General features: G+C 49.6%; 1 protein-coding gene across 1 annotated transcript in view; it reads left to right on the top strand.

The window, feature by feature from the left end:
- The window catches only part of LOC134949511 (complement factor B-like), a 295,509-nt gene that overhangs the window by 228,719 nt on the left and 41,077 nt on the right, over positions 1-25,713 (top strand). Inside the window, exons 12-15 of the mRNA XM_063938124.1 lie at positions 12,176-12,293; positions 15,318-15,462; positions 22,576-22,655; positions 25,019-25,122. Coding sequence (XP_063794194.1) covers positions 12,176-12,293; positions 15,318-15,462; positions 22,576-22,655; positions 25,019-25,122 — 447 coding nt within the window. The remainder of the gene's footprint in view (positions 1-12,175; positions 12,294-15,317; positions 15,463-22,575; positions 22,656-25,018; positions 25,123-25,713) is intronic.

The following is a 25,713-nucleotide window of genomic DNA, read 5'->3' as shown; positions in this document are numbered from 1 at the left end:
AGTACCCTGCCAGTCACCCGCTGGGCAACTGGTTCCTTTGTCTGTTCCTCATCGTCCGTGGACTCATCTCTCGATGGATTTCGTCACAGATCTCCCTGTGTGTAATAAATTCAATACCATCTGGGTGGTAGTTGACCGGTTCACCAAGATGGCTCATTTCATCCCTCTCACCGGTCTTCCGTCAGCTTCCAGGTTGGCGCAAGTTTTCATTCAAGAGATCTTTAGATTGCATGGTCTCCCTGCAGAGATAAATTCTGATAGAGGTGTTCAGTTTGTGGCCAAGTTCTGGCGAAGTCTTTGCCAAGCGCTCCAAGTCAAGCTGAAATTCTCTACAGCCTATCACCCTCAAACCAATGGGCAAACTGAGAGGGTGAATCAGGACTTGGAGATCTTCCTCGATATCTGTGTATCCTCATCCCAGGATGACTGGGTTCAACTTCTCCCTTGGGCTGAGTTCTGCCACAATAATCAGTACCATTCTTCATCTTCCTCCACGCCATTCTTCACCAACTATGGGTTTCACCCAAAAGTTCCTGAGTTCCAGCCGCCTCCAGCAACCTCGGTGCCTGCAGCTGACATCCCGATTCGACAGTTTTCAAATAACTGGAAGAATGTTTGTGTGGCCCTTTTGAAAGCATCCTCCAGGTACAAGAGATTTGCAGATAAGAAGCGTAGGTCAATTCCTGCCCTTAAGGTTGGTGACCGCGTTTGGCTATCCACAAAGAATCTATGACTGAGGGTTCCGAGTATTAAATTCGCTCCCCTCTATATTGGTCCTTTCTCGATTGAGCAAATTGTTAACCCAGTGGCTTACAATCTTCAGCTACCTCCGTTCTTGAAAGTTCCTAAGACGTTCCATGTTTCTCTCCTCAAACCAGTGATTTTGAATTGCTTCCATTCTGCGTTATCCTCTGCTAACAAGGTCCAGACTCAACGGGGTGTTGAGTACGAGGTCGCCAAGATACTGGATTCTCATATTAGATATGGTTATCTCCAGTATCCAGTGCCAGATTAAGGTCCACATGGGCCTGGAGCTGAAATGTATGGAGGTGTGACAAGCACTGTTGTGGGGGTGGTCAAAATAGGGTGTGTGGCCTGTGCCATGAGTGTGGCTATCTCTATCGAGGTCATAGTTAGTGCCTACCATCAACCATTTAATAGAGGTGCAGAACAACAGACCCATACATACAGTGGTCATCAAAGTGGGAATTTTGAAGTGGTGGTATGGGAAATGAAACAGGATTACTGTTGCGTGTGCCTAAAAAGGGGACATGGCCACTGAAAAGGAGTGTGTCCTTTAAAAGTATATGCATTAGTGTGCCCCCTCCCATCATAGTCTGTATATGCTGTAGTCAGGGCTGGTTCTAGACCTTGTGGCGCCCAGGGCAAACGTTTCCTTTGGAGACCCCCTCTCCCCATTGAAAACAGGGAAAGTGCACGCCAAAGGCCTGTGTAAAAAAATATAGGTGCGTGGCTTCACAGGAAGAGGTGTGGCCACATAATTGTACCAAATCACATTATACTGCACAGTAGGGTCTGCCAGTCACATTACACCACATAGTAGCACCCCTTATACATGCCAGGTAGAACCCTTTATACACATTGCGCCAGGTAGAACCCTTTATACACATTACGCCAGGCAGAGACGCTTTTTATACACATTGCGCCAGGCAGAGCCCCTTTTTATACACGTTACGCCAGGCAGAGACCCTTTTTATACACATTACGCCAGGCAGAGACCCTTTTTATACACGTTACGCCAGGCAGAGACCCTTTTTTATACACGTTACGCCAGGCAGAGCCCCTTTTTCTACACATTGCGCCAGGCAGAGCCCCTTTTTCTACACATTACACCAGGCAGAGACCATTTCATACACATTGCGCCAGGCAGAGACCCTTTTTATACACATTGTGCCAGGCAGAGACCCTTTTTATACACATTACGCCAGGCAGAGACGCTTTTTATACACATTGTGCCAGGCAGAGCCCCTTTTTATACATGTTACGCCAGGCAGAGACCCTTTTTATACACGTTACGCCAGGCAGAGCCCCTTTTTCTACACATTGCGCCAGGCAGAGCCCCTTTTTATACATGTTACGCCAGGCAGAGCCCCTTTTTATACACATTGCGCCAGGCAGAGACCCTTTTTATACACATTACGCCAGGCAGAGACCCTTTCATACACATTGCGCCAGGCAGAGACCCTTTTCTCTAACGTCCTAAGTGGATGCTGGGACTCCGTAAGGACCATGGGGAATAGCGGCTCCGCAGGAGACTGGGCACAACTAAAGAAAGCGTTAGGACTACCTGGTGTGCACTGGCTCCTCCCACTATGACCCTCCTCCAGACCTCAGTTAGAATTTTGTGCCCGGCTGAGCTGGATGCACACTAGGGGCTCTCCTGAGCTCCTAGAAAAGAAAGTATAGTTTAGGTTTTTTATTTTCAGTGAGATCTGCTGGCAACAGACTCACTGCTACGAGGGACTAAGGAGAGAGAAGCGAACCTACCTGCTTGCAGCTAGCTTGGGCTTCTTAGGCTACTGGACACCATTGGCTCCAGAGGGATCGAACACAGGCCCAGCCTCGGTCGTCCGGTCCCGGAGCCGCGCCACCGTCCCCCTTACAGAGCCAGAAGCACGAAGAAGGTCCTGGAAATCGGCGGCAGAAGACTTCGGTCTTCATCAAGGTAGCGCACAGCACTGCAGCTGTGCGCCATTGCTCCCCATGCACACCTCACACTCCGGTCACTGATGGGTGCAGGGCGCTGGGGGGGGGAGGGGGGCGCCCTGGGCTGCAATATGAGTACCTTGCTGGCAAAAATACACAATATATAGTCATAAAGGCTATATATGTGTAAAATACCCCTGCCATATACATTTAAAAAGTGCGGGAAAAGTCTGCCGAATAGGGGCGGGGCTATCTCCCTCAGCACACTGCCGCCATTTTCCCTCACAGCTCCGCTGGAAGGATGCTCCCCAGGCTCTCCCCTGCAGTTTTCCAGACTACATAGGGTAAAAAAGAGGGGGGGGGGCACTAAATTTAGGCGCAAATTGTATATCTATATAAGCAGCTATTAGGGAAAAAAATCACTCAGTTATAGTGTAATCCCTGTGTTATATAGCGCTTTGGTGTGTGCTGGCATACTCTCTCTCTGTCTCCCCAAAGGGCTTTTGTGGGGTCCTGTCCTCAGTCAGAGCATTCCCTGTGTGTGTGTGTGTGTGTGTGTGTGTGTGTGTGTGTGTGTGTGTGTGTGTGTGTGTGTGTGTGTGTGTGTGTGTGTGTGTGTGCGGTGTCGGTACGGCTGTGTCGACATGTTTGATGAGGAGACTTATGTGGAGGCGGAGCAGATGCCGATAAATGGGATGTCACCCCCTGCGGGGCCGACACCTGAGTGAATGGTAATGTGGAAGGAATTACGTGATAGTGTCGACTCCCTACATAAAAGGTTTGACGACATAGCAGATGTGGGACAGCCAGCTTCTCAGCTCGTGCCTGCCCAGGCGTCTCAAAAGCCATCAGGGGCCCTAAAACGCCCGCTACCTCAGATGGCAGACACAGACGTCGACACGGATACCGACTCCAGTGTCGACGACGATGAGACTACTGTACATTCCAATAGAGCCACCCGTTATATGAAAAATGTCTTGCACATTTCTGATGTTACCCCAGGTACCACAAAAAAGGGTATAATGTTTGGGGAGAAAAAACTACCAGTGGTTTTTTTCCCCCATCTGATGAATTAATTGAAGTGTGTGAAGAAGCGTGGGCTTCCCCTGATAAGAAACTGGTAATTTCTAAAAAGTTACTAATGGCGTACCCTTTCCCGCCAGAGGACAGGTTACACTGGGAGACGCCCCCTAAGGTTCATAAAGCGCTCACACGTCTATCAAAGAAGGTGGCACTGCCGTCTCCGGACACGCCGCCCTCAAGGAACCTGCTGATAGAAAGCAGGAGGCTATCCTGAAGTCTGTTTATACACACTCAGGCATTATACTGCGACCAGCTATTGCTTCAGCGTGGATGTGCAGTGCTGCAGCTGTGTGGTCAGATTCCCTGTCAAAAAATATTGATACCTTAGACAGTGACACTATATTGCTAACCACAGAGCATATTAAAGACGCTGTCTTATACATGAGAGATGCACAGAGGGATATTTGCTATGGACTCGGCAGTGGACAGGGGATGCAGATTCTAAAAGGCACATGGAAGTTTTGCCTTACAAGGGTGAGGAGTTGTTCGGGGATGGTCTCTCTGACCTAGTTTCCACAGCGACAGCTGGGAAATCAGCATTTTTACCCCATGTTCCCTCGTAGCCAAAGAAAGCACCGTATTATCAGGTACAGTCCTTTCGGCCCCAGAAGGGCAAGCGGGTTAGAGGCGCGTCCTTTCTGCCCAGAGGCTGAGGTAGAGGAAAAAAGCTGCAAAATACAGCCAGTTCTCAGGAACAAAAGTTCTCCCCCGCTTCCTCAAAGTCCACAGCATGACGCTGGGGCTTCACTGGCGGAGCCAGGTGCGGTGGGGGCACGTCTCAAATACTTCAGCAATCAGTGGGCTTGCTCACAGGTGGATCCCTGGATTCTACAAGTGGTGTCTCAGGGTTACAAGCTGGAATTCGAGACGTCTCCCCCTCGCCGTTTCCTCAAATCTGCCTTGCCAACGACTCCCTTGGACAGGGAGGCAGTGCTGGAGGCAATTCACAAGCTGTATTCGGTGATAGTCAAGGTGCCCCTCCTTCAACAAGGAAGGGGTTACTATTCCACAATGTTTGTGGTACCGAAACCGGACGTTTCGGTCAGACCCATTTTAAATTTGAAAACCTTGAACATATATATAAAAAAATACAAGTTCAAGATGGAATCGCTCAGGGCGGTTATTTCAAGCCTGGAGGAAGGGGATTACATGGTATCACTGGACATCAAGGATGCTTACCTGCATGTCCCCATATACCCTCCTCACCAGGAGTACCTCAAATTTGTGGTACAGGACTGTCATTACCAATTCCAGACGTTGCCGTTTGGTCTGTCCACGGCACCGAGGGTATTTACCAAGGTAATGGCCGAAATGATGATACTCCTTCGCAAGAAGGGAGTTATAATTATCCCGTACTTGGACGATCTCCTTATAAAGGCGAGGTCCAGGAAACAGTTGTTGATCGGAGTAGCACTAGCTCGGGAAGTGCTACAACAGCACGGCTGGATCCTGAATATTCCAAAGTCGCAGCTGGTTCCTGCAACGCGTCTATTGTTCCTGGGGATGGTTCTGGACACAGAACAGAAAAAGGTGTTTCTCCCAGAGGAGAAGGCCAAGGAGTTGTCATCGCTAGTCAGAGACCTCCTAAAACCAAAACAGGTGTCGGTGCACCACTGCACGCGAGTCCTGGGGGAAATGGTAGCTTCTTACGAAGCAATTCCCTTTGGAAGGTTCCATGCAAGGATCTTCCAGTGGGATCTGTTGGACAAGTGGTCCGGATCGCATCTTCAGATGCATCGGATGATAACCCTGTCTGCAAAGACCAGGGTGTCTCTACTGTAGTGGCTGCAGAGTGCTCATCTTCTGGAGGGCCGCAGATTCGGCATACAGGACTGGGTCCTGGTGAGCACGGATGCCAGCCTTCGAGGCTGGGGGGCAGTCACACAGGGAAGACATTGCCAAGGACTTTGGTCAAGCCAGGAGATGTCTCTACACATAAATATTCTGGAACTAAGGGCCATTTACAATGCCCTAAGTCAGGCAAGACCCCTGCTTCTAAACCTGCCAGTACTGATCTAGTCAGACAACATCACGGCAGTCGCCCATGTAAACCGACAGGGCGGCGCGAGAAGCAGGGTGGCGATGGCAGAAGCCACAAAGATTCTCCGATGGGCGGAAAATCACGTGTTAGCACTGTCAGCAGTGTTCATTCCGGGAGTGGACAACTGGGAAGCAGACTTCCTCAGCAGGCACGACCTCCACCCGGGAGAGTGGGGACTTCATCCAGAAGTCTTCCGGCTGATTACAAACCGGTGGGAAAGGCCACAGGTGGACATGATGGCGTCCCACCTCAACAAAAAGCTAGAAAGATATTGCGCCAGGTCAAGGGACCCTCAGGCGATAGCAGTGGACGCTCTAGTGACACCGTGGGTGTACCAGTCGGTTTATGTGTTCCCTCCTCTTCCTCTCATACCAAAGGTGCTGACGATAATAAGAAGGAGAAGAGTAAAAACTATTCTCATTGTTCCGGATTGGCCAAGAAGAGCTTGGTACCCAGAACTTCAAGAGATGGTCTCAGAGGACCCATGGCCTCTACCGCTCAGACAAGACCTGCTGCAGCAGGGGCCCTGTCTGTTCCAAGACTTACCGCGGCTGCGTTTGACGGCATGGCGGTTGAACACCGGATCCTAAAGGAAAAGGGCATTCCGGAGGAAGTAATTCCTACGCTGATCAAAACATTACCATCGCATATGGCGAAAGTATGTTGCGTGGTGTGAGGCCAGGAAGGCCCCAACGGAGGAATTTCAGCTGGGTCGATTCCTGCACTTCTTACAGTCAGGGGTGACTATGGGCCTAAAATTGGGTTCCATTAAGGTCCAAATTTCGGCTCTGTCGATTTTCTTCTAGAAGGAACTGGCTTCACTGCCTGAAGTCCAGACGTTTGTTAAAGGAGTGCTGCATATTCAGCCCCCTTTTGTGCCTCCAGTGGCACCTTGGGATCTCAACGTGGTGTTGGATTTCCTAAAGTCGCATTGGTTTGAGCCACTAAAAACCGTGGAGATAAAATATCTCACGTGGAAGGTGGTCATGCTGTTGGCCTTGGCTTCGGCCAGGCGTGTGTCAGAATTGTCGGCTTTGTCCTGTAAAAGCCCTTATCTGATTTTCCATATGGATAGGGTGGAATTGAGGACTCGTTCCCAATTCCTGCCTAAGGTGGTATCAGCTTTTCATGTGAAGCAACCTATCGTGGTGCCTGCGGCTACTAGGGACTTGGAGGATTCCAAGTTGCTGGACGTAGTCAGGGCCCTGAAAATTTATGTTTCCAGGACGGCTAGAGTCAGGAAAACTGACTTGCTATTTATCCTGTATGCACCCAACAAGCTGGGTGCTCCTGCTTCTAAGCAGACTATTGCTCGCTGGATCTGTAGCACGATTCAGCTTGCACATTCTGCGGCTGGACTGCCGCATCCTAAATCAGTAAAAGCCCATTCCACGAGGAAGGTGGGCTCTTCTTGGGCGGCTACCCGAGGGGTCTCGGCCTTGCAACTTTGCCGAGCAGCTACTTGGTCGGGGTCAAACACTTTTGCAAGGTTCTACAAGTTTGACACCCTGGCTGAGGAGGACCTAGAGTTCGCTCATTCGGTGCTGCAGAGTCATCCGCACTCTCCCGCCCGTTTGGGAGCTTTGGTATAATCCCCATGGTCCTTACAAAGTCCCAGCATCCACTTAGGACGTTAGAGAAAATAAGATTTTACTCACCGGTAAATCTATTTCTCGTAGTCCGTAGTGGATGCTGGGCGCCCATCCCAAGTGCGGATTGTCTGCAATACTTGTATATAGTTATTGTTTAACTAAAAGGGTTATTGTTGAGAGCCATCTGTTGAGAGGCTCAAATTGTATTCATACTGTTAACTGGGTATAGTATCACGAGTTGTACGGTGTGATTGGTGTGGCTGGTATTAGCCGGGATTCAAAATCCTTTCCTTATTGTGTCAGCTCTTCCGGGCACAGTATCCTAACTGAGGTCTGGAGGAGGGTCATAGTGGGAGGAGCCAGTGCACACCAGGTAGTCCTAAAGCTTTCTTTAGTTGTGCCCAGTCTCCTGCGGAGCCGCTATTCCCCATGGTCCTTACGGAGTCCCAGCATCCACTACGGACTACGAGAAATAGATTTACCGGTAAGTAAAATCTTATTTTTATACACATTACGCCAGGCAGAGACCCTTTCATACACATTGCGCCATGCAGAGACCCTTTCATACACACTGCGACTGCCAGAGACCCTTTTTATACACATTACGCCAGACAGAGACCCTCTTTATACGCATTATGCCAGACAGAGACCCTCTTTATACACATTACGCCAGACAGAGACCCTCTTTATACACATTACGCCAGACAGAGACCCTCTTATACACATTACGCCAGTCAGAGACCCTTTATACACATTGCGCCAGGCAGAGACCCTTTTTATACACATTGCGCCAGGCAGAGACCCTTTTTATACACATGGCGCCAGGCAGAGCCCCATACACACTTTGCGCCAGGCAGAGACCCTTTTTATACACACTGCGCCAGGCAGAGACCCTTTTTATACACATGGCGCCAGGCAGCGCCCCTTACACACTTTGCGCCAGGTAGCCCATTTTTTTTACAATGAAGCAGGTAGCTCCTTTAATACATTGCAACAGGTAGCCAGCTCAGAGAGAGAGAGAGAGAGAGAGAGAGAGAGAGGAGGGGGGGTTGGGATGAGGGAGAGGGAGGGGGGGGGAGAGAGAGAGGGGGGGGAGGGGAGAGAGAGTGGGAGGAGATAGAGAGAGAGAGAGGGGGGAAGGGGAGAGAGGGGGGGGAGAGAGAGGGAGAATTTGTGCACGTCACTTACCAACATCAGCATCGGCTCCAGTTTGTCCCCCTGGCTCCATGTTGCGCAGTGCTCTTTGACTTTACTTCTGCCCAGCATAAGGCAGGGCAGAAGTGAGTAGCAGCAGGGGTGCAGAAGACAGCCGGCTGGGGGGGGGGGGCAGCGCGGCTGCGGCACGGGAGACTGTGTGCGGTACGGGAGGCGGCCCGCACGATGTGGGCGGAAAGGCGGCCAGTGGGATGCGGCCAGTCAGCTTGGAGGTGGTGCGGTTGTTACGTTGTGGTGCCCCTACTTCTCCTCTGGCCTGGCCGTCCTCCTCATCAGCAGCACTAAAGTCAGGGGGGAGGAGCTTAGAGAGGAGAGTTGCTCCTCCTCCCCCCCGGCCAGGCAGTTGAAGAACCTGTGGAGAGGAGAGTGGCCCCTCCTCCTGCTTCGGCCGGGATTTACACACTGTCGGCGGGGGCACTGTGTCCTGGCAGCATACAATGAGTCAGTGTGACTCATTGTAATGCTGGCGGTTTTGGGCCTCATCACTGCAGTGGGCCTATTTTCAATGGAGGGCCTGGAGCTGCAGCTCCATCCGCCCCATTGTTAATCCGGCCCTGCCAGTATCTGATAGATTGGAAGCTCTATGGCCCTGAAGAACGTTCCTGGACAAACGCTTCCGATGTTCATGCTCCTAAGTTGGTCCAAAATTTCACTCCAAGTTTCCATGAAAACCTAAGAAGTGTCCTGGGGCCACTTCTAAAGGAAAGGGAGGGGGGCGGGATGCTGTCACAATCCAGGTACTGAGACACCGCTTTCTACCTGTTAGGTGCCTCCTGAGGTTGGCTCAGCGAGCCAGGGCTGGGCCTTAGTTTATTTATTGCCTGCAGCGCTGGTTTAAGCGGCCACCTCAGTATATGTACTCACGGAGGTGCGGCGCTTCCAGCCCCATCGCGGCCGTTCCTGCCATGCCTGTGGTTCCCTGCTGGATGCACGTCTTTGGGTGCCTCGGCCGCCGCTTCCATTCCTGTGGTCGCAGTGCGCGCTTGGGCGCATGGAGTCTCTGTTGCTGCGGCCCCTGCCGCCATTGTTGTTTGTACGTGTTGCCCAGTGCTTAGTTCCCCTTCAGGTTCTGTCAATTGGCGCAGCCATCTTGGACTCTAGTCACATGTTATCATTTCACCTATCCATAGTGCTCCTGGAGCCAGGGAGTAATTGTCAGCCAATCCATGCAGTCCAGCAGGTATAAATATCCTGTCCCAGCACCCAGAAGGTTGTCAGTGCTTCAATTGTCCCTCCAGTGTTCTAGTGTGCAGTTCTCTGTGGATTCTCCTGTGGATCTCTCCTGCATTACAGCCTGACTCCCTGGTATTCTCCTCTGCGGTGCAGTTCCAGCTCACCTGTGTCTAGCTCTGTGGTGCAACCTGTTTCCTTTGTTCCCTCACCCAGTGCTAATAGCGTGTGATACTCTCAAGCTTCATCTGCAGTGTTCCTGCAAACCCCAGCTTCATCTACAGTGTTCCTGCAAACCCCAGCTTCATCTATAGTGTTCCTGCGAACCCCAGCTTCATCTACAGTGTTCCTGCAAACCCCAGCTTCATCTACAGTGTTCCTGCAAACCCCACCTTCATCTACAGTGTTCCTGCAAACCCCAGCTTCATCTACAGTGTTCCTGCGAACCCCAGGTTCATCTACATTGTTCCTGCAAACCCCACCTTCATCTACATTGTTCCTGCAAACCCCACCTTCATCTACAGTGTTCCTGCAAACCCCAGCTTCATCTACAGTGTTCCTGCAAACCCCACCTTCATCTACAGGGTTCCTGCAAACCCCAGCTTCATCTACAGTGTTCCTGCAAACCCCAGCTTCATCTACAGTGTTCCTGCAAACCCCAGCTTCATTTACATTGTTCCTGCGAACCCCAGGTTCATCTACAGTGTTCCTGTGAACCCCAGCTTCATCTACAGTGTTCCTGCAAACCCCAGCTTCATCTACAGTGTTCCTGCAAACGCCAGCTTCATTTACATTGTTCCTGCGAACCCCAGGTTCATCTACAGTGTTCCTGCGAACCCCAGCTTCATCTACAGTGTTCCTGCAAACCCCAGCTTCATCTACAGTGTTCCTGCAAACCCCAGCTTCATCTACAGTGTTCCTGCAAACCCCAGCTTCATCTACAGTGTTCCTGCAAACCCCAGCTTCATTTACATTGTTCCTGCGAACCCCAGGTTCATCTACAGTGTTCCTGCGAACCCCAGCTTCATCTACAGTGTTCCTGCAAACCCCAGCTTCATCTACAGTGTTCCTGCAAACCCCAGCTTCATTTACATTGTTCCTGCGAACCCCAGGTTCATCTACAGTGTTCCTGCGAACCCCAGGTTCATCTACAGTGTTCCTGCGAACCCCAGCTTCATCTACAGTGTTCCTGCGAACCCCAGCTTCATCTACAGTGTTCCTGCGAACCCCAGCTTCATCTACAGTGTTCCTGCGAACCCCAGGTTCATCTACAGTGTTCCTGCGAACCCCAGCTTCATCTACAGTGTTCCTGCGAACCACAGGTTCATCTACAGTGTTCCTGCGAACCCCAGGTTCATCTACAGTGTTCCTGCGAACCCCAGGTTCATCTACAGTGTTCCTGCGAACCCCAGGTTCATCTACAGTGTTCCTGCGAACCCCAGGTTCATCTACATTGTTCCTGCGAACCCCAGCTTCATCTACAGTGTTCCTGCGAACCCCAGGTTCATCTACAGTGTTCCTGCAAACCCCAGCTTCATTTATTGTTTTCCTGCGAACCCCAGCTTCATTTTTCATTTTTCCACGAACTCTATTATTATTTACAGTTTCACTTGTCGTCCCCAGCATCACGTTTTGTCTAACCTGGGTTCCCAAGCATTATACTGAACTTTTAGTTACCTTCTGGATTACTGGTCATTACCAGTTGTGCTCCCAATACTCACCTGTGACATTTATTTTCTCATTGCACCTTATATGACTTTTTGTTTAATAAAAACCCTCTCAGTTGTCGTGGTCATGCCTTCGGGCATTTACTACTACTGTCCTAACGCATGTCTAGGAGTCTACTTTCTCCTCCTAAGTTCTGGTATCTGTCAGTCCCTACAACTGAGGCTTCCGGCTACCGACACCAGCCCTCAGTTGTGATAAAACTCTGCCGTCTGTTTGTCAGTTGCCCCTCTATTCGTCATCCAGCATAATATATTTTAGGTCATTATATTTTACTAATTTTCAAGTTCGTTAAGTACTGATTATATTTAGAATGCATATATCGACATAATAGCCCATTAAAATTCTCTTCTAGTAAGATGCCATGTGCACTTGGACCTGCAATGCCGCCGTATTACTGTAGTTGTACGTGATGAATCACGCCCATATTTGTGCACTGGCGGTATCAGATAACCATGATTCGAAGGTGTCGCATAGTCATGTACAAGAAGCATGAGACAGCCCTGTACAAGTGACACCAGGCAGCCATGTATAAGCAACCTAAATACGGTCTAGGCTAGTAGTGGCATCATACAGCCAGGGGTACGCAATATCAAATTAACCTGAACACGTGGTGTCACCTAGACATGGTCAGTATCCTGTTGATATCCTCATTGTCTTTTTTTTTTCTTCTATATTGAAGCGTCCAAAGAGCGAAGAGAATTGTAAAGGTTCCATTGTGAGCAAAAACTTTATCCTGACGGCGGCTCACTGCTTCTATATAGATGAAGAACTGCATACTATCAATGTGGACATTGGAGGTGAGTGACATCATCAGCTATCACCCACTCGGCTTACTTAGCTAGTTAAACACCCAAACAGTAGCTACCCTACTTTTACTCTCAATTACAATGTTGTTATATCTGTAAGACATAGGAGCATAAATCTTTAGGCACAAGGAAACATTACTTTTTTGCCAATATGTACTGGTTAAAGTGTACCTATGTCCTGTGTTCGAAATGACGTGTGTGCACCCCTTCACCCCTGTCCCTTACATAGGGTTCAACACTCCCCTAAGGAACCCCAGCCAGGGATGATTAGTTGGGTGGAGTGATGCTTTGGCCGCAGGGACCTATATAAAAGTGTCCCCTGGCTTTGGCATCACCTCCCTGGCTAGTGGAGCCTGGTGCTGGTTTTTAAAAAAAGGGGAACCCCTACGTCTTTTGTCCTCCGTGCTGGTTGTATAAATACGGGGAATCCTACTCAATTTTCCACTGGTATTTAAACAACCAGGGCTGGCTCAAAGAGCCCGAGGATGGTTATGCTTAGGAGGGGACCCCACGCAATGTAAAAAAATTTTTAAACACTTTTAGCCACTTTCACACAGAGAAGCATGCACTGATCTCATTGACCCATGCATGACTATCTAAACACGGCAGCCAGAAGCCGGTCTATTTAAAAGTTCAATTTTTTTAAGAATTCTATGCTTTCTCTGCAGTGTTTGGCTATTGTTGGCAGTGATTGAGAATACAAATTATTAGTAAATAACAGCCGTGTTTGACGGATGGTCTATTGATTCGTATTTCTCAATACGAATAGCCCCAATACTGCCGAGATTTGTGTTTAGTAATTTTTTGAGAACACACAACAAACTAGAATGGATTCAGAAGCTTAGTAAATTTTTACCTTTATATTGTATGTTTTTTTGTCCTATTATCCCCATAGCGTTCATCTGATATCAGTAGTCTGGAGTCTTCTGAGGCACCAGCACATGGAATTATAGTTTAAAAACCAATCAAGGTAGGCTCGAGGCAGGTAGGGGTTGTCATATGTTGGGGAGTTAGAATGAGAACTAACCAATATAAGCCTGGCCATGCCTGTACTTGTGAGCTCCAGTGTGTAGTATAGGTTCAGATTTAGTGAAACAATTTATATACTTATGTCTTGTCTGGGTGTGATACAAAAAAGTAAACATTAAAAATGTTTTTGTCTAACCCTGACCGCAGCCTATCCCTGTCCATAGCCGCAGCCTGTCCATAACATCAACCTATCCTGTCCATAGCCACAGCCTAACCCTGACCGCAGCCTATCCCTGTCCATAGCCACAGCCTATCCCCAACATCAACCTATCCCTGTCCACAGGCACAGCCTATCCCTAACATCAACCTATCCCTGTCCATACCCGTAGCCTATCCCTGTCCATAGCCACAGCCTATCCCTAACATCAACCTATCCCTGTCCATAGCCACAGCCTAACCCTGACTGCAGCCTATCTCTATCCATAGCCACAGCCTAACCCTGACCGCAGCCTATCCCTGTCCATAGCCGCAGCCTAACTCTACCTGCAGCCTATCCCTGTCCATAGCCGCAGCCTAACCCTAACCGCAGCCTGTCCCTGTCCATAGCCACAGCCTAACCCTAACTGCAGCCTGTCCATAGCCACAGCGTAACCCTGACCGCAGCCTATCCCTGTCCATAGCCACAGCCTAACCCTACCTGCAGCCTATCCCTGTCCATAGCCGCAGCCTAACCCTGACCGCAGCCTATCCCTGTCTATAGCCGCAGCCTAACCCTGACCGCAGCCTATCCCTGTCCATAGCCACAGCCTAACCCTAACCGCAGCCTATCCCTGTCCATAGCCCCGCAGCCTAACCGTAACCTCTGCCTGTCCCTGTCATTAGTCGCAGCCTAACTGCAGCCTTTTCCTGTCCATAGTCACATCCTAAACCTAACCACAGCCTGTCCCTGTCCATAGCCACAGCCTAACCCTAACCACAGCCTGTCCATAGCCACAGCCTAACCCTAACCGCAGCCTTTCCCTGGCCATAGCCACAGCCTAACCCTTACCGCAGCCTTTCCCTGTCCATAGCCGCAGCCTAACAGCATCCTTACCCTGTCCATAAGCACAGCCTAACCCTAACATCTGCTTATCTCATCAATAGTTACAGCCTAACCCTAACCTCTGCCTATCCCTGTCCATAGCCGCAGCTTAACCCTAAACTCTGCCTATCCCTGGTTATAGCCACAGCCTAACCCTAACCTCTGCCTATCCCTGTCCATAGCCGCAACCTAACCCTAACCTCTTCCTATCCCTGTCCATGGCCGCAGCCTAACCCTAACCTCTGCCTATCCCTGTCCATAGCCACAGCCTAACCCTAACCTCTGCCTGTCCCTGTCCATAGCCACAGTCTAACCCTAACCTCTGCCTATCCCGTCCATAGCCGCAGCCTAACCCTGACCGCAGTCTATCCCTGTCCATAGCCGCAGCCTAACCGCAGCTTTACCCTGTCCATAAGCACAGCCTAACCCTAACCGCAGCCTATCTCTAACTCTGAGCCTGATTCTGATTTAGATCCATATGTGGCCGCATCAGCATCTTATGCTAATGCTGCGGCCAATTTCATCTAAACCGTGACTCCCTCTTGCAGCGCATTGTGATGATGCTTCTCTGGCTTGAAGCGTCTTCAGATGAATAATTGGTGCACCATCGGTCTCACCATCAAACCTTGCACTAGCCCTAAGGCAGATGCAGTTTCTTTATCTGAGTATGTTGTCTTGTGTGAGCGCATGTGCGTCTTTGGAAGCAACACGCCCGCATCTACTTAGCCACCCCCCTGTTACCTCCCAGGAGCACCCACTACATTCCACAGAACCTGCTTCTGATTCTGTACTGCGTCTCTGACCGGTGACCATAGGGACGCATGTGCTGCGTGTGACTCGTACACAAGCAAATATCGGCCTGCTGTGTGCGGCAATTGGGATTCTGTGTGACAGTCAGAACTTGGCGACATTCTCATTTCAACATTCTGAACGTCTGTCTATTGTCTTACATTGTCTCATTGCAGACAAAAAGCTTAAAGTAAAAAATCTCTACCGGCACCCCAACTATAAACCGGACAGCAAAAAGGACAAAAACGTTCCAAAGACTTTTGATTATGATGTGGCCCTTCTGGAACTGACGGCACCACTTACGTTTTCTGCCGAAATCAGGTAAAAAAAATACTCAACTTATTGGCATATTGTGTAAAATAAAATGTATATACTATATTTCTCTGACGTCCTAAGTGGATGCTGGGGACTCCGTCAGGACCATGGGGAATAGCGGCTCCGCAGGAGACAGGGCACAAAAGTAAAAGCTTTAGGATCAGGTGGTGTGCACTGGCTCCTCCCCCTATGACACTCCTCCAAGCCTCAGTTAGGTTTTTGTGCCCGGCCGAGAAGGGTGCAATCTAGGTGGCTCTCCTAAAGAGCTGCTTAGAGTAAAAGTTTTATTAGGTTTTTTATTTTCAGTGAGTCCTGCTGGCAACAGGCTCACTGCAACGAGGGACTTAGGGGAGAAGAAGTGAACTCACCTGCGTGCAGGATGGATAGGCTTCTTAGGCTACTGGACACTAGCTCCAGAGGGACGATCACAGGTACAGCCTGGATGGGTCACCGGAGCCGCGCCGCCGACCCCCTTGCAGATGCTGAAGAGAGAAGAGGTCCAGAAATCGGCGGCTGAAGACTTCTCAGTCTTCATGAGGTAGCGCACAGCACTGCAGCTGTGCGCCATTGCTCTCAGCACACTTCACACCTTCGGTCACTGAGGGTGCAGGGCGCTGGGGGGGGCGCCCTGGGCAGCAATGTAAGTACCTATACTGGCTAAAAATACATCACATATAGCCTCTGGGGCTATATGGATGTATTTAACCCCTGCCAGGTTGTCAGAAAAACGGGAGAAGAAGCCCGCCGAAATGGGGGCGGGGCCTATTCTCTTCAGCACACAGCGCCATTTTCCCTCACAGAACTGCTGGTGGGAAGGCTCCCAGGCTCTCCCCTGCACTGCACTACAGAAACAGGGTTAAAACAGAGAGGGGGGGCACTTATTTGGCGATATGATTATATATTAAGATGCTATAAGGGAAAACACTTATATAAAGGTTGTCCCTGTATAATTATAGCGTTTTGGTGTGTGCTGGCAAACTCTCCCTCTGTCTCCCCAAAGGGCTAGTGGGGTCCTGTCCTCTATCAGAGCATTCCCTGTGTGTGTGCTGTGTGTCGGTACGTGTGTGTCGACATGTATGAGGACGATGTTGGTGAGGAGGCGGAGCAATTGCCTGTAATGGTGATGTCACTCTCTAGGGAGTCGACACCGGAATGGATGGCTTATTTAGGGAATTACGTGATAATGTCAACACGCTGCAAGGTCGGTTGACGACATGAGACGGCCGGCAAACAAATTAGTACCGGTCCAGGCGTCTCAAACACCGTCAGGGGCTTTAAAACGCCCATTTACCTCAGTCGGTCGACACAGACACAGACACTGACTCCAGTGTCGACGGTGAAGAAACAAACGTATTTTCCTTTAGGGCCACACGTTACATGTTAAGGGCAATGAAGGAGGTGATACTACAAGTACCACAAAAAAGGGTATTATGTGGGGTGTGAAAAAACTACCTGTAGTTTTTCCTGAATCAGATAAATTAAATGAAGTGTGTGATGATGCGTGGGTTTCCCCCGATAGAAAATTATTGGCGGTATACCCTTTCCCGCCAGAAGTTAGGGCGCGTTGGGAAACACCCCTTAGGGTGGATAAGGCGCTCACACGCTTATCAAAACAAGTGGCGTTACCGTCTCCAGATACGGCCGCCCTCAAGGAGCCAGCTGATAGGAGGCTGGAAAATATCCTAAAAAGTATATACACACATACTGGTGTTACACTGCGACCAGCGATCGCCTCAGCCTGGATGTGCAGCGCTGGGGTGGCTTGGTCGGATTCCCTGACTGAAAATATTGATACCCTTGACAGGGACAGTATTTTATTGACTATAGAGCATTTAAAGGATGCATTTCTATATATGCGAGATGCACAGAGGGATATTTGCACTCTGGCATCAAGAGTAAGTGCGATGTCCATATCTGCCAGAAGATGTTTATGGACACGACAGTGGTCAGGTGATGCAGATTCCAAACGGCACATGGAAGTATTGCCGTATAAAGGGGAGGAGTTATTTGGGGTCGGTCCATCGGACCTGGTGGCCACGGCAACAGCTGGAAAATCCACCTTTTTTACCCCAAGTCACATCTCAGCAGAAAAAGACACCGTCTTTTCAGCCTCAGTCCTTTCGTCCCCATAAGGGCAAGCGGGCAAAAGGTCAGTCATATCTGCCCAGGGATAGAGGAAAGGGAAGAAGACTGCAGCAGGCAGCCCATTCCCAGGAACAGAAGCCCTCCACCGCTTCTGCCAAGTCCTCAGCATGACGCTGGGGCCGTACAAGCGGACTCAGGTGCGGTGGGGGGTCGTCTCAAGAGTTTCAGCACGCAGTGGGCTCACTCGCAAGTGGACCCCTGGATCCTACAAGTAGTATCCCAGGGGTACAGATTGGAAATTCGAGACGTCTCCCCCTCGCAGGTTCCTGAAGTCTGCTTTACCAACGTCTCCCTCCGACAGGGAGGCAGTATTGGAAACAATTCACAAGCTGTATTCCCAGCAGGTGATAATCAAAGTACCCCTCCTACAACAAGGAAAGGGGTATTATTCCACACTATATTGTGGTACTGAAGCCAGACGGCTCGGTGAGACCTATTCTAAATCTGAAATATTTGAACACTTACATACAAAGGTTCAAATCAAGATGGAGTCACTCAGAGCAGTGATAGCGAACCAGGAAGAAGGGGACTATATGGTGTCCCTGGACATCAGGGATGCTTACCTCCGTGTCCCAATTTGCCCTTCTCACCAAGGGTACCTCAGGTTCGTGGTACAGAACTGTCACTATCAGTTTCAGACGCTGCCGTTTGGATTGTCCACGGCACCCCGGGTCTTTACCAAGGTAATGGCCGAAATGATGATTCTTCTTCAAAGAAAATGGACGATCTCCTGATAAGGGCAAGGTCCAGAGAACAGTTGGAGGTCGGAGTAGCACTATCTCAAGTAGTTCTACGACAGCACGGGTGGATTCTAAATATTCCAAAATCGCAGCTGTTTCCGACGACACGTCTGCTGTTCCTAGGGATGATTCTGGACACAGTCCAGAAAAGGGTGTTTCTCACGGAGAAGAAAGCCAGGGAGTTATCCGAGCTAGTCAGGAACCTCCTAAAACCAGGAAAAGTGTCAGTGCATCATTGCACAAGGGTCCTGGGAAAAATGGTGGCTTCTTACGAAGCGATTCCATTCGGCAGATTTCACGCAAGAACTTTTCAGTGGGATCTGCTGGAAAAATGGTCCGGATCGCATCTTCAGATGCATCAGCGGATAACCCTGTCTCCAAGGACAAGGGTGTTTCTTCTGCGGTGGCTGCAGAGTGCTCATCTACTAAAGGGCCGCAGATTCGGCATTCAGGACTGGGTCCTGGTGACCACGGATGCCAGCCTGAGAGGCTGGGGAGCAGTCACACAAGGAAAAAATTTCCAGGGAGTGTGATCAAGTCTGGAGACTTCTCTCCACATAAATATACTGGAGCTAAGGGCAATTTACAATGCTCTAAGCTTAGCAAGACCTCTGCTTCAAGGTCAGCCGGTATTGATCCAGTGGGACAACATCACGGCAGTCGCCCACGTAAACAGACAGGGCGGCACAAGAAGCAGGAGGGCAATGGCAGAAACTGCAAGGATTCTTCGCTGGGCGGAAAATCATGTGATAGCACTGTCAGCAGTGTTCATTCCGGGAGTGGACAACTGGGAAGCAGACTTCCTCAGCAGGCACGACCTCCACCCGGGAGAGTGGGGACTTCATCGGGAAGTCTTCCACATGATTGTGAACCGTTGGGAAAGACCAAAGGTGGACATGATGGCATCCCGCCTGAACAAAAAACTGGACAGGTATTGCGCCAGGTCAAGAGACCCTCAGGCAATAGCTGTGCACGTTCTGGTAACACCGTGGGTGTACCAGTCGGTGTATGTGTTCCCTCCTCTGCTTCTCATACCCAAGGTACTGAGAATTATAAGACGTAGAGGAGTAAGAACTATACTCGTGGCTCCGGATTGGCCAAGAAGGACTTGGTACCCGGAACTTCAAGAAATGCTCACAGAGGACTCATGGCCTCTGCCGCTAAGAAGGGACTTGCTTCAGCAAGTACCATGTCTGTTCCAAGACTTACCGCGGCTGCGTTTGACGGCATGGAGGTGGAACGCCTAAGGGAAAAAGGCATTCCGGAAGAGGTCATTCCTACCCTGGTCAAAGCCAGGAAGGAGGTGACCGCACAACATTATCACCACATGTGGCGAAAATATGTTGCGTGGTGTGAGGCCAGGAAGGCCCCACGAAGAAATTTCAACTCGGTCGATTCCTGCATTTCCTGCAAACAGGAGTGTCTATGGGCCTCAAATTGGGGTCCATTAAGGTTCAAATTTCGGCCCTGTCAATTTTCTTCCAGAAAGAATTGGCTTCAGTTCCTGAAGTCCAGAAGTTTGTCAAGGGAGTACTGCATATACAACCCCCTTTTGTGCCTCCAGTGGCACTGTGGGATCTCAACGTAGTTCTGGGATTCCTCAAATCACATTGGTTTAAACCGCTCAAATCTGTGGATTTGAAATATCTCACATGAAAAGTGACCATGCTGTTGGCCCTGGCCTCGGCCAGGCGAGTGTCAGAATTGGCGGCTTTGTCTCACAAAGCCCATATCTGATTGTCCATTCGGACAGGGCAGAGCTGCGGACTCGTCCCCAGTTTCTCCTTAAGGTGGTGTCAGCGTTTCACCTGCACCAGCTTATTGTGGTACCTGCAGCTACTAGGGACTTGGAGGACTCCAAGTTGCTAGATGTTGTCAGGGCCCTGAAAATATAGGTTTCCAGGACGGCTGGAGTCAGGAAAACTGACTTGCTGTTATCCTGTAGGCACCCAAAAAACTGGGTGCTCTTGCTTCTAAGCAGACGATTGCTAGTTGGATGTGTAGTACAATTCAGCTTGCACATTCTGTGGCAGGCCTGCCACAGCCAAAATATGTAAATGCCCATTCCACAAGGAAGGTGGGCTCATCTTGGGCGGCTGCCCGAGGGGTCTCGGCTTTACAACTTTGCCGAGCTGCTACTTGGTCAGGGGCATACCCTGGCTGAGGAGGACCTGGAGTTCTCTCATTCGGTGCTGCAGAGTCATCCGCACTCTCCCGCCCGTTTGGGAGCTTTGGTATAATCCCCATGGTCCTGACGGAGTCCCCAGCATCCACTTAGGACGTCAGAGAAAATAAGAATTTACTTAACGATAATTCTATTTCTCGTAGTCCGTAGTGGATGCTGGGCGCCCATCCCAAGTGCGGATTGTCTGCAATACTTGTACATAGTTATTGTTACAAAAAAGCGGGTTTTTATTGTTGTGAGCCATCTTTTCAGAGGCTCCGCTGTTATCATGCTGTTAACTGGGTTCAGATCACAGGTTGTACAGTGTGATTGGTGTGGCTGGTATGAGTCTTACCCGGGATTCAAAATCCTTCCTTATTGTGTACGCTCGTCCGGGCACAGTATCCTAACTGAGGCTTGGAGGAGGGTCATAGGGGGAGGAGCCAGTGCACACCACCTGATCCTAAAGCTTTTACTTTTGTGCCCTGTCTCCTGCGGAGCCGCTATTCCCCATGGTCCTGACGGAGTCCCCAGCATCCACTACGGACTACGAGAAATAGAATTATCGGTAAGTAAATTCTTATTTTTTGAAACTTTTTAATTTCAGTTAACTTGCCAGCCATTCTCTATTTCATGTTGCTTTATTCTTAAATCATTTTACTGGCCGATAGCCACTGCGTATATGGAAATGGTTTGAGTTTTGACAGGTAAATGCATGGCATAGCATGATTGTGTGTCGAGTGTGACAATAGGCAAACAAGAAACAGAAACGGCTCTATGTTCCTGACTAGTGGTGTATAGACGTCCAAGCTGCAATAGAAGCTGCACTGATACAGGGAGCCGACACCTCTACTCAACCTGTTTCAGGGGGTGTAGCTTAGACTACTGGGGTGCTGTCTCTGTATACTAATGTAGAGGATAGATGGTATATGCAGGGCTGGTGCAAGATTTCTCAGCACCCGAGGCAAAACTCCTGCCTATTCCCAACCCTCAGGTGAAAGTCTATTGCATGGCAGCTGCTCTATCCCCCACCTCCCCTCCCCAATCCCGTGTGCATGCTCCTCCCCACCCTCAATCTGTTGCATGACTGCTCTCATTCCTCCTCCTCCCCTGTGTGGGTGCTTGCTGCTCCCCCCCCCCCCCCCACTATGTTAAATGGCTGCTGTTCTATTCCCACTGCCGTTTGTGTACATGCTGCTGCTCACCCCCCCCCCAGTCTGTGTGCATGCTTGCTGCTTATCTCCCCCCAGACTGCTGCTCTCCCCCATTTCCCTTATCTAATGCAGATACCTGCAGGCTGCGATGCAGAGTTGGGACTGAGTAGTCTGGGAAGGAGTCAGGAGTGAAGAGCAGCGCCGTCCGTCACCCCCGGCCAGGACTCCAGGAGCTGTCAAAGATACTGCCTGTGCTGAGTGGAGGCGGAGCTAGAGGTTGCAATACAAGATTGTTTGGCAGCCGCGGCAATAGTAAGATAGGGTGTCGGTGGTTGGGAGGGGGGGGAAGTTGCGGTGGCTGTTACCAGCGTGACATCAATGTTTCCAGGAGAGATAGGACTACACCACCTTTTCCAGGCACCCTCAGCAGTCCACCCCCTCAGGTCCCGGCGCCCCTAGGCAGCTGCCTGAAGCTGCCTAGTGGAAGTGCCGGCCCTGGATATATGTCTCTACCTTTGCATGTAGGGAGCACTCCAAATGCAAAGTGCTGTTCTAGGAGAATATGCTTAATGGTATTCCAGTTGCGAAGTGAAATGAAGAGCTGTCTAGCAAAGTTGCAATCCGGAATTATCTAGAACCAGTATAAAGTCCCATGTAATAGACTGTTGCCTGATCTATGGGGAGGAGCTTTAGTCCTCAAAGAAAGAAGTGGCCAGCTCCGGCGCTAGCAACACGAAGCCCCCCATGGTGCCAGATGGACTTGGGGAAATGGATTTAACAGTAGGTACTAGATCTGGAAATCTGAAGAAATAGGCTAATGACAAAATCATAGAAAGGTAAAATTCTATTTAAACAAGAAAAAGTTCTATAAAAAATTGCAATCAAAATGTTGTTTTCTATTATTTTTTCTTTGCAGACCCATCTGTATCCCATGTACAAGTGGTACGTCCTGGGCATTAAAACAACGGGGGAAAGATGTGACTTGCAAAGACCAAAGTGAGTATTGGGGAGGGGAGACCTTGGGGGAAGTATTAAAAATGCAAGAACAATAGAGGAAAGGGGACAATAGGTAAAAGAATAACAATGTACAATTGTGCACGTAGAATGTATCCGCTATAACACAAATATTAGCGTTCATTATTTTCAGCTACAGGGGGGAAGTTACTAACGATCGTTTTTGGTCGTTTTCGCTATTTTTTGGGGATAAAACTGCGATTTTGCTCATTTCAAAATTACTAAGGACCAACTCGCATGTAAATCGCATGTTAAACTCGCCGCCCAAGGGGAGTGTATATTCGCCGTGCAAGTGTGCGATCGCATCTGTACGCTGAGTTGCCAAAAAACCCCTCAGTCAGCGGACAGCTGCAAATCCGTTCGCAGCTCACTCACCATTGAATGATTTTTCCTGTGTGTGCAGTGTGTGCGCAGACCAGGACCTACTCCTACAGTGCGATGAGAACGGGCTGATCGGGTCTGGAACTGATGTCATATACACTCCCTGAAAACGCTTGGGAACGCCTGTGTTTTCCCTGACACTCCCATTAAATGGTCACTTACCACCCACAAAAGGTCTCTTCCTGTAAATCACCTTGCGAACGCCCGTGCAAATTACATTTTCGCACACATCCTATCGCTGACCGGCAATGCCTCTTGTTGTTGGCCGACGCGCATGTGCATTGCGTTGCATACACATGCGCAGTCTATTGCTGATCGCCTGCTGTTCGAAAACGCACAGCAGCCGTCAGGTCTGAATCACCCCCATTCTTAAAATCACATTGGTACCAATGCATATTGCAAATTTACTAAGAATGGTCTTTTGTGAAATCGCTCAAAGTCACACTAAAATCGCACCTCGATGCACCAAATCAGTGCGCTGCTTTCAGTAAGTGTGTTTGCTGCATAGCCTACTCAGATCAGTGCGATCCATGCAGGCTTTTCTGTTTTTACTTAAATTAACAGTTCATTTTTAAAAAGTCAGCGTAGTTTCCCCCCCTCAAAGAAGCCCCAGCACCAGGGTCTGTGAGTCGGTCCTGGTTCAAGAAATAAGGGGGAGAAACAGCGTGGGGGGTACCCCGTATTTCATTGAACCAGCCACCCAGTGCCGGTTCATTGAAATATGGGGGAGCTCCCACAGTATTCCCACCCTCCTCCCTAAAGCCTGCACGGATCGCACTGATCGCAGCAAAATTTCACAGCACTTTCTAAACTGTTTTAATGTCAGTTAAAAATTGGATTGGCTGCCGTAGGTTTCAGCATTTTCCCTGATCACTTATTTTCATACATATCCTAGCTGTAGGGGGTAATTCAGATCTGATAGCTGCTGTGATCCTAACTGCGCATGCGTATGTACCGCAATGCGCACGCGTCGGACAGCAACAACGAGCATCACCGGTCAGCGACGGGATGTTGCAAAAAATCCGATCGTACGGGCGTTCGCAAGGTGATTGACAGGAAGAGGCCGTTTGTGGGTGGCAACTGAGCGTTTACTGGGAGTGTTCTGGAAAACGCAGGTGTTCCTAGGCGTTTTCAGGGAGGGTGTCTGACGTCAGCTCCGGCCCCCATCAGCCTCTTCTGATCGCACTGGAGGAGTAAGTCCTGGGTTGCGCAGAGACTGCACAAAGTTAATTTTTGCAGCTCAGCTACACATGCAAACGCACACTTGCACGGCGAATATACACTCCCCTTGGAGGTGGCGACTATCGAATCGCAGGACAACAAAATTAGCAGCCCAGCGATCAGATCTGAATTAGGCCCCATGCCTGTTGTTCCTCTTCCAATGTTACAGTATCTCACTAATGAAAACCGATGTTGGGAAATAGTGGATATAGGCCCTCATTCCGAGTGCAAACGCTAAGCCGCCGCACTCTAGGAGTGTATCTTAGCTTAGCAGAAGTGCGAACGAAAGGATCCCAGCTCTGCTACAAAAAAAGATTGTGCAGTTTCTGAGTAGCTGCAGACCTACTCCTAGCTTGCGATCACTTCAGACTGTTTAGTTCCTGTTTTGACGTCATGAACACGCCCTGCGGTCGGCCAGCCACGCCTGCGTTTCTCCAGGCACGCCCGCGTTTGTATCTGGCACGCCTGCGTTTTTACACACACTCCCCGAAAACGGTCAGTTACCACCCAGAAACACCCACTTCCTGTCAATCACTCTGCAGTCAGCAGTGCGACTGAAAAGCGTCGCTAGACCTTGTGTGAAACTGCATCGGCTTTTGTGAAAGTACGTCGTGCGTGCGCATTGAGCCGCATACGCATGCGCAGAAGTGCCGATTTTTAACCTGATCGGCAGCTATCGATCAACTCGGAATGACCCCCATAGTGGATATCAGCCTTCACTCACAATATATACTTTGTTTTAGGAAGTACATTACTTTCTAACGAACTGGTCCCAGCCTTGTTTATTACTGAGGAAGAGGTGAGAAAACCGACGGAGAAGAATGTTCAAATAAAGCAAGGGACTAAGGTACAGAGACAAATGACAATCTGATACTTATAAGACCAGATTTGCAGTTGGACGTAAAGATTCTGAGTTTACATATATACAATTGCTGTACAATTCCACATCTGTATTATTAGCATACATCCAACCTCGACTATATACATATTTTAATTCCTTGATTTTTAGTTGCTATTGATTACTACTATTAATGTGAGGCTTATTTGATATTACTGTACATACTATATTTTACATCATTAACACATTGCTCGAAGAGCAAGGGACAAAGATATAGTATAGATAATTGGAAGAATATCACCCAGATCCTCACTTCTGCTGTCTGGGGTATGTGTAATACACAGTGAACCCCAAATGACAGAGTGTCAGGAGGTAGGGTGATATTGAATAAACTCTAGGTGTTGGGTATGCATCACAATACCAACCAACGCCGGGGTCCCGGCTGTGAGATGTCCGGGGGGGCGAGCACAATGAAGCCCCTTGCGAGCTAGCTGCACTCGTCACGCAGCAGGCTCGGTGGCTTGCCACAGGTTCTATTCTCACTCTATGGGTGTCGTGGACACCCACAAGTGGGAATAGTCCCTGTTGATCGGCATGCTG

The sequence above is a fragment of the Pseudophryne corroboree genome, chromosome 8 (genome assembly GCF_028390025.1).
Source record: "Pseudophryne corroboree isolate aPseCor3 chromosome 8, aPseCor3.hap2, whole genome shotgun sequence".
Lineage (NCBI taxonomy): Eukaryota > Metazoa > Chordata > Amphibia > Anura > Myobatrachidae > Pseudophryne > Pseudophryne corroboree.
The sequence above is the reverse complement of the archived record's forward strand: the minus strand, read 5'-3'. Positions and strand labels throughout refer to the sequence as shown.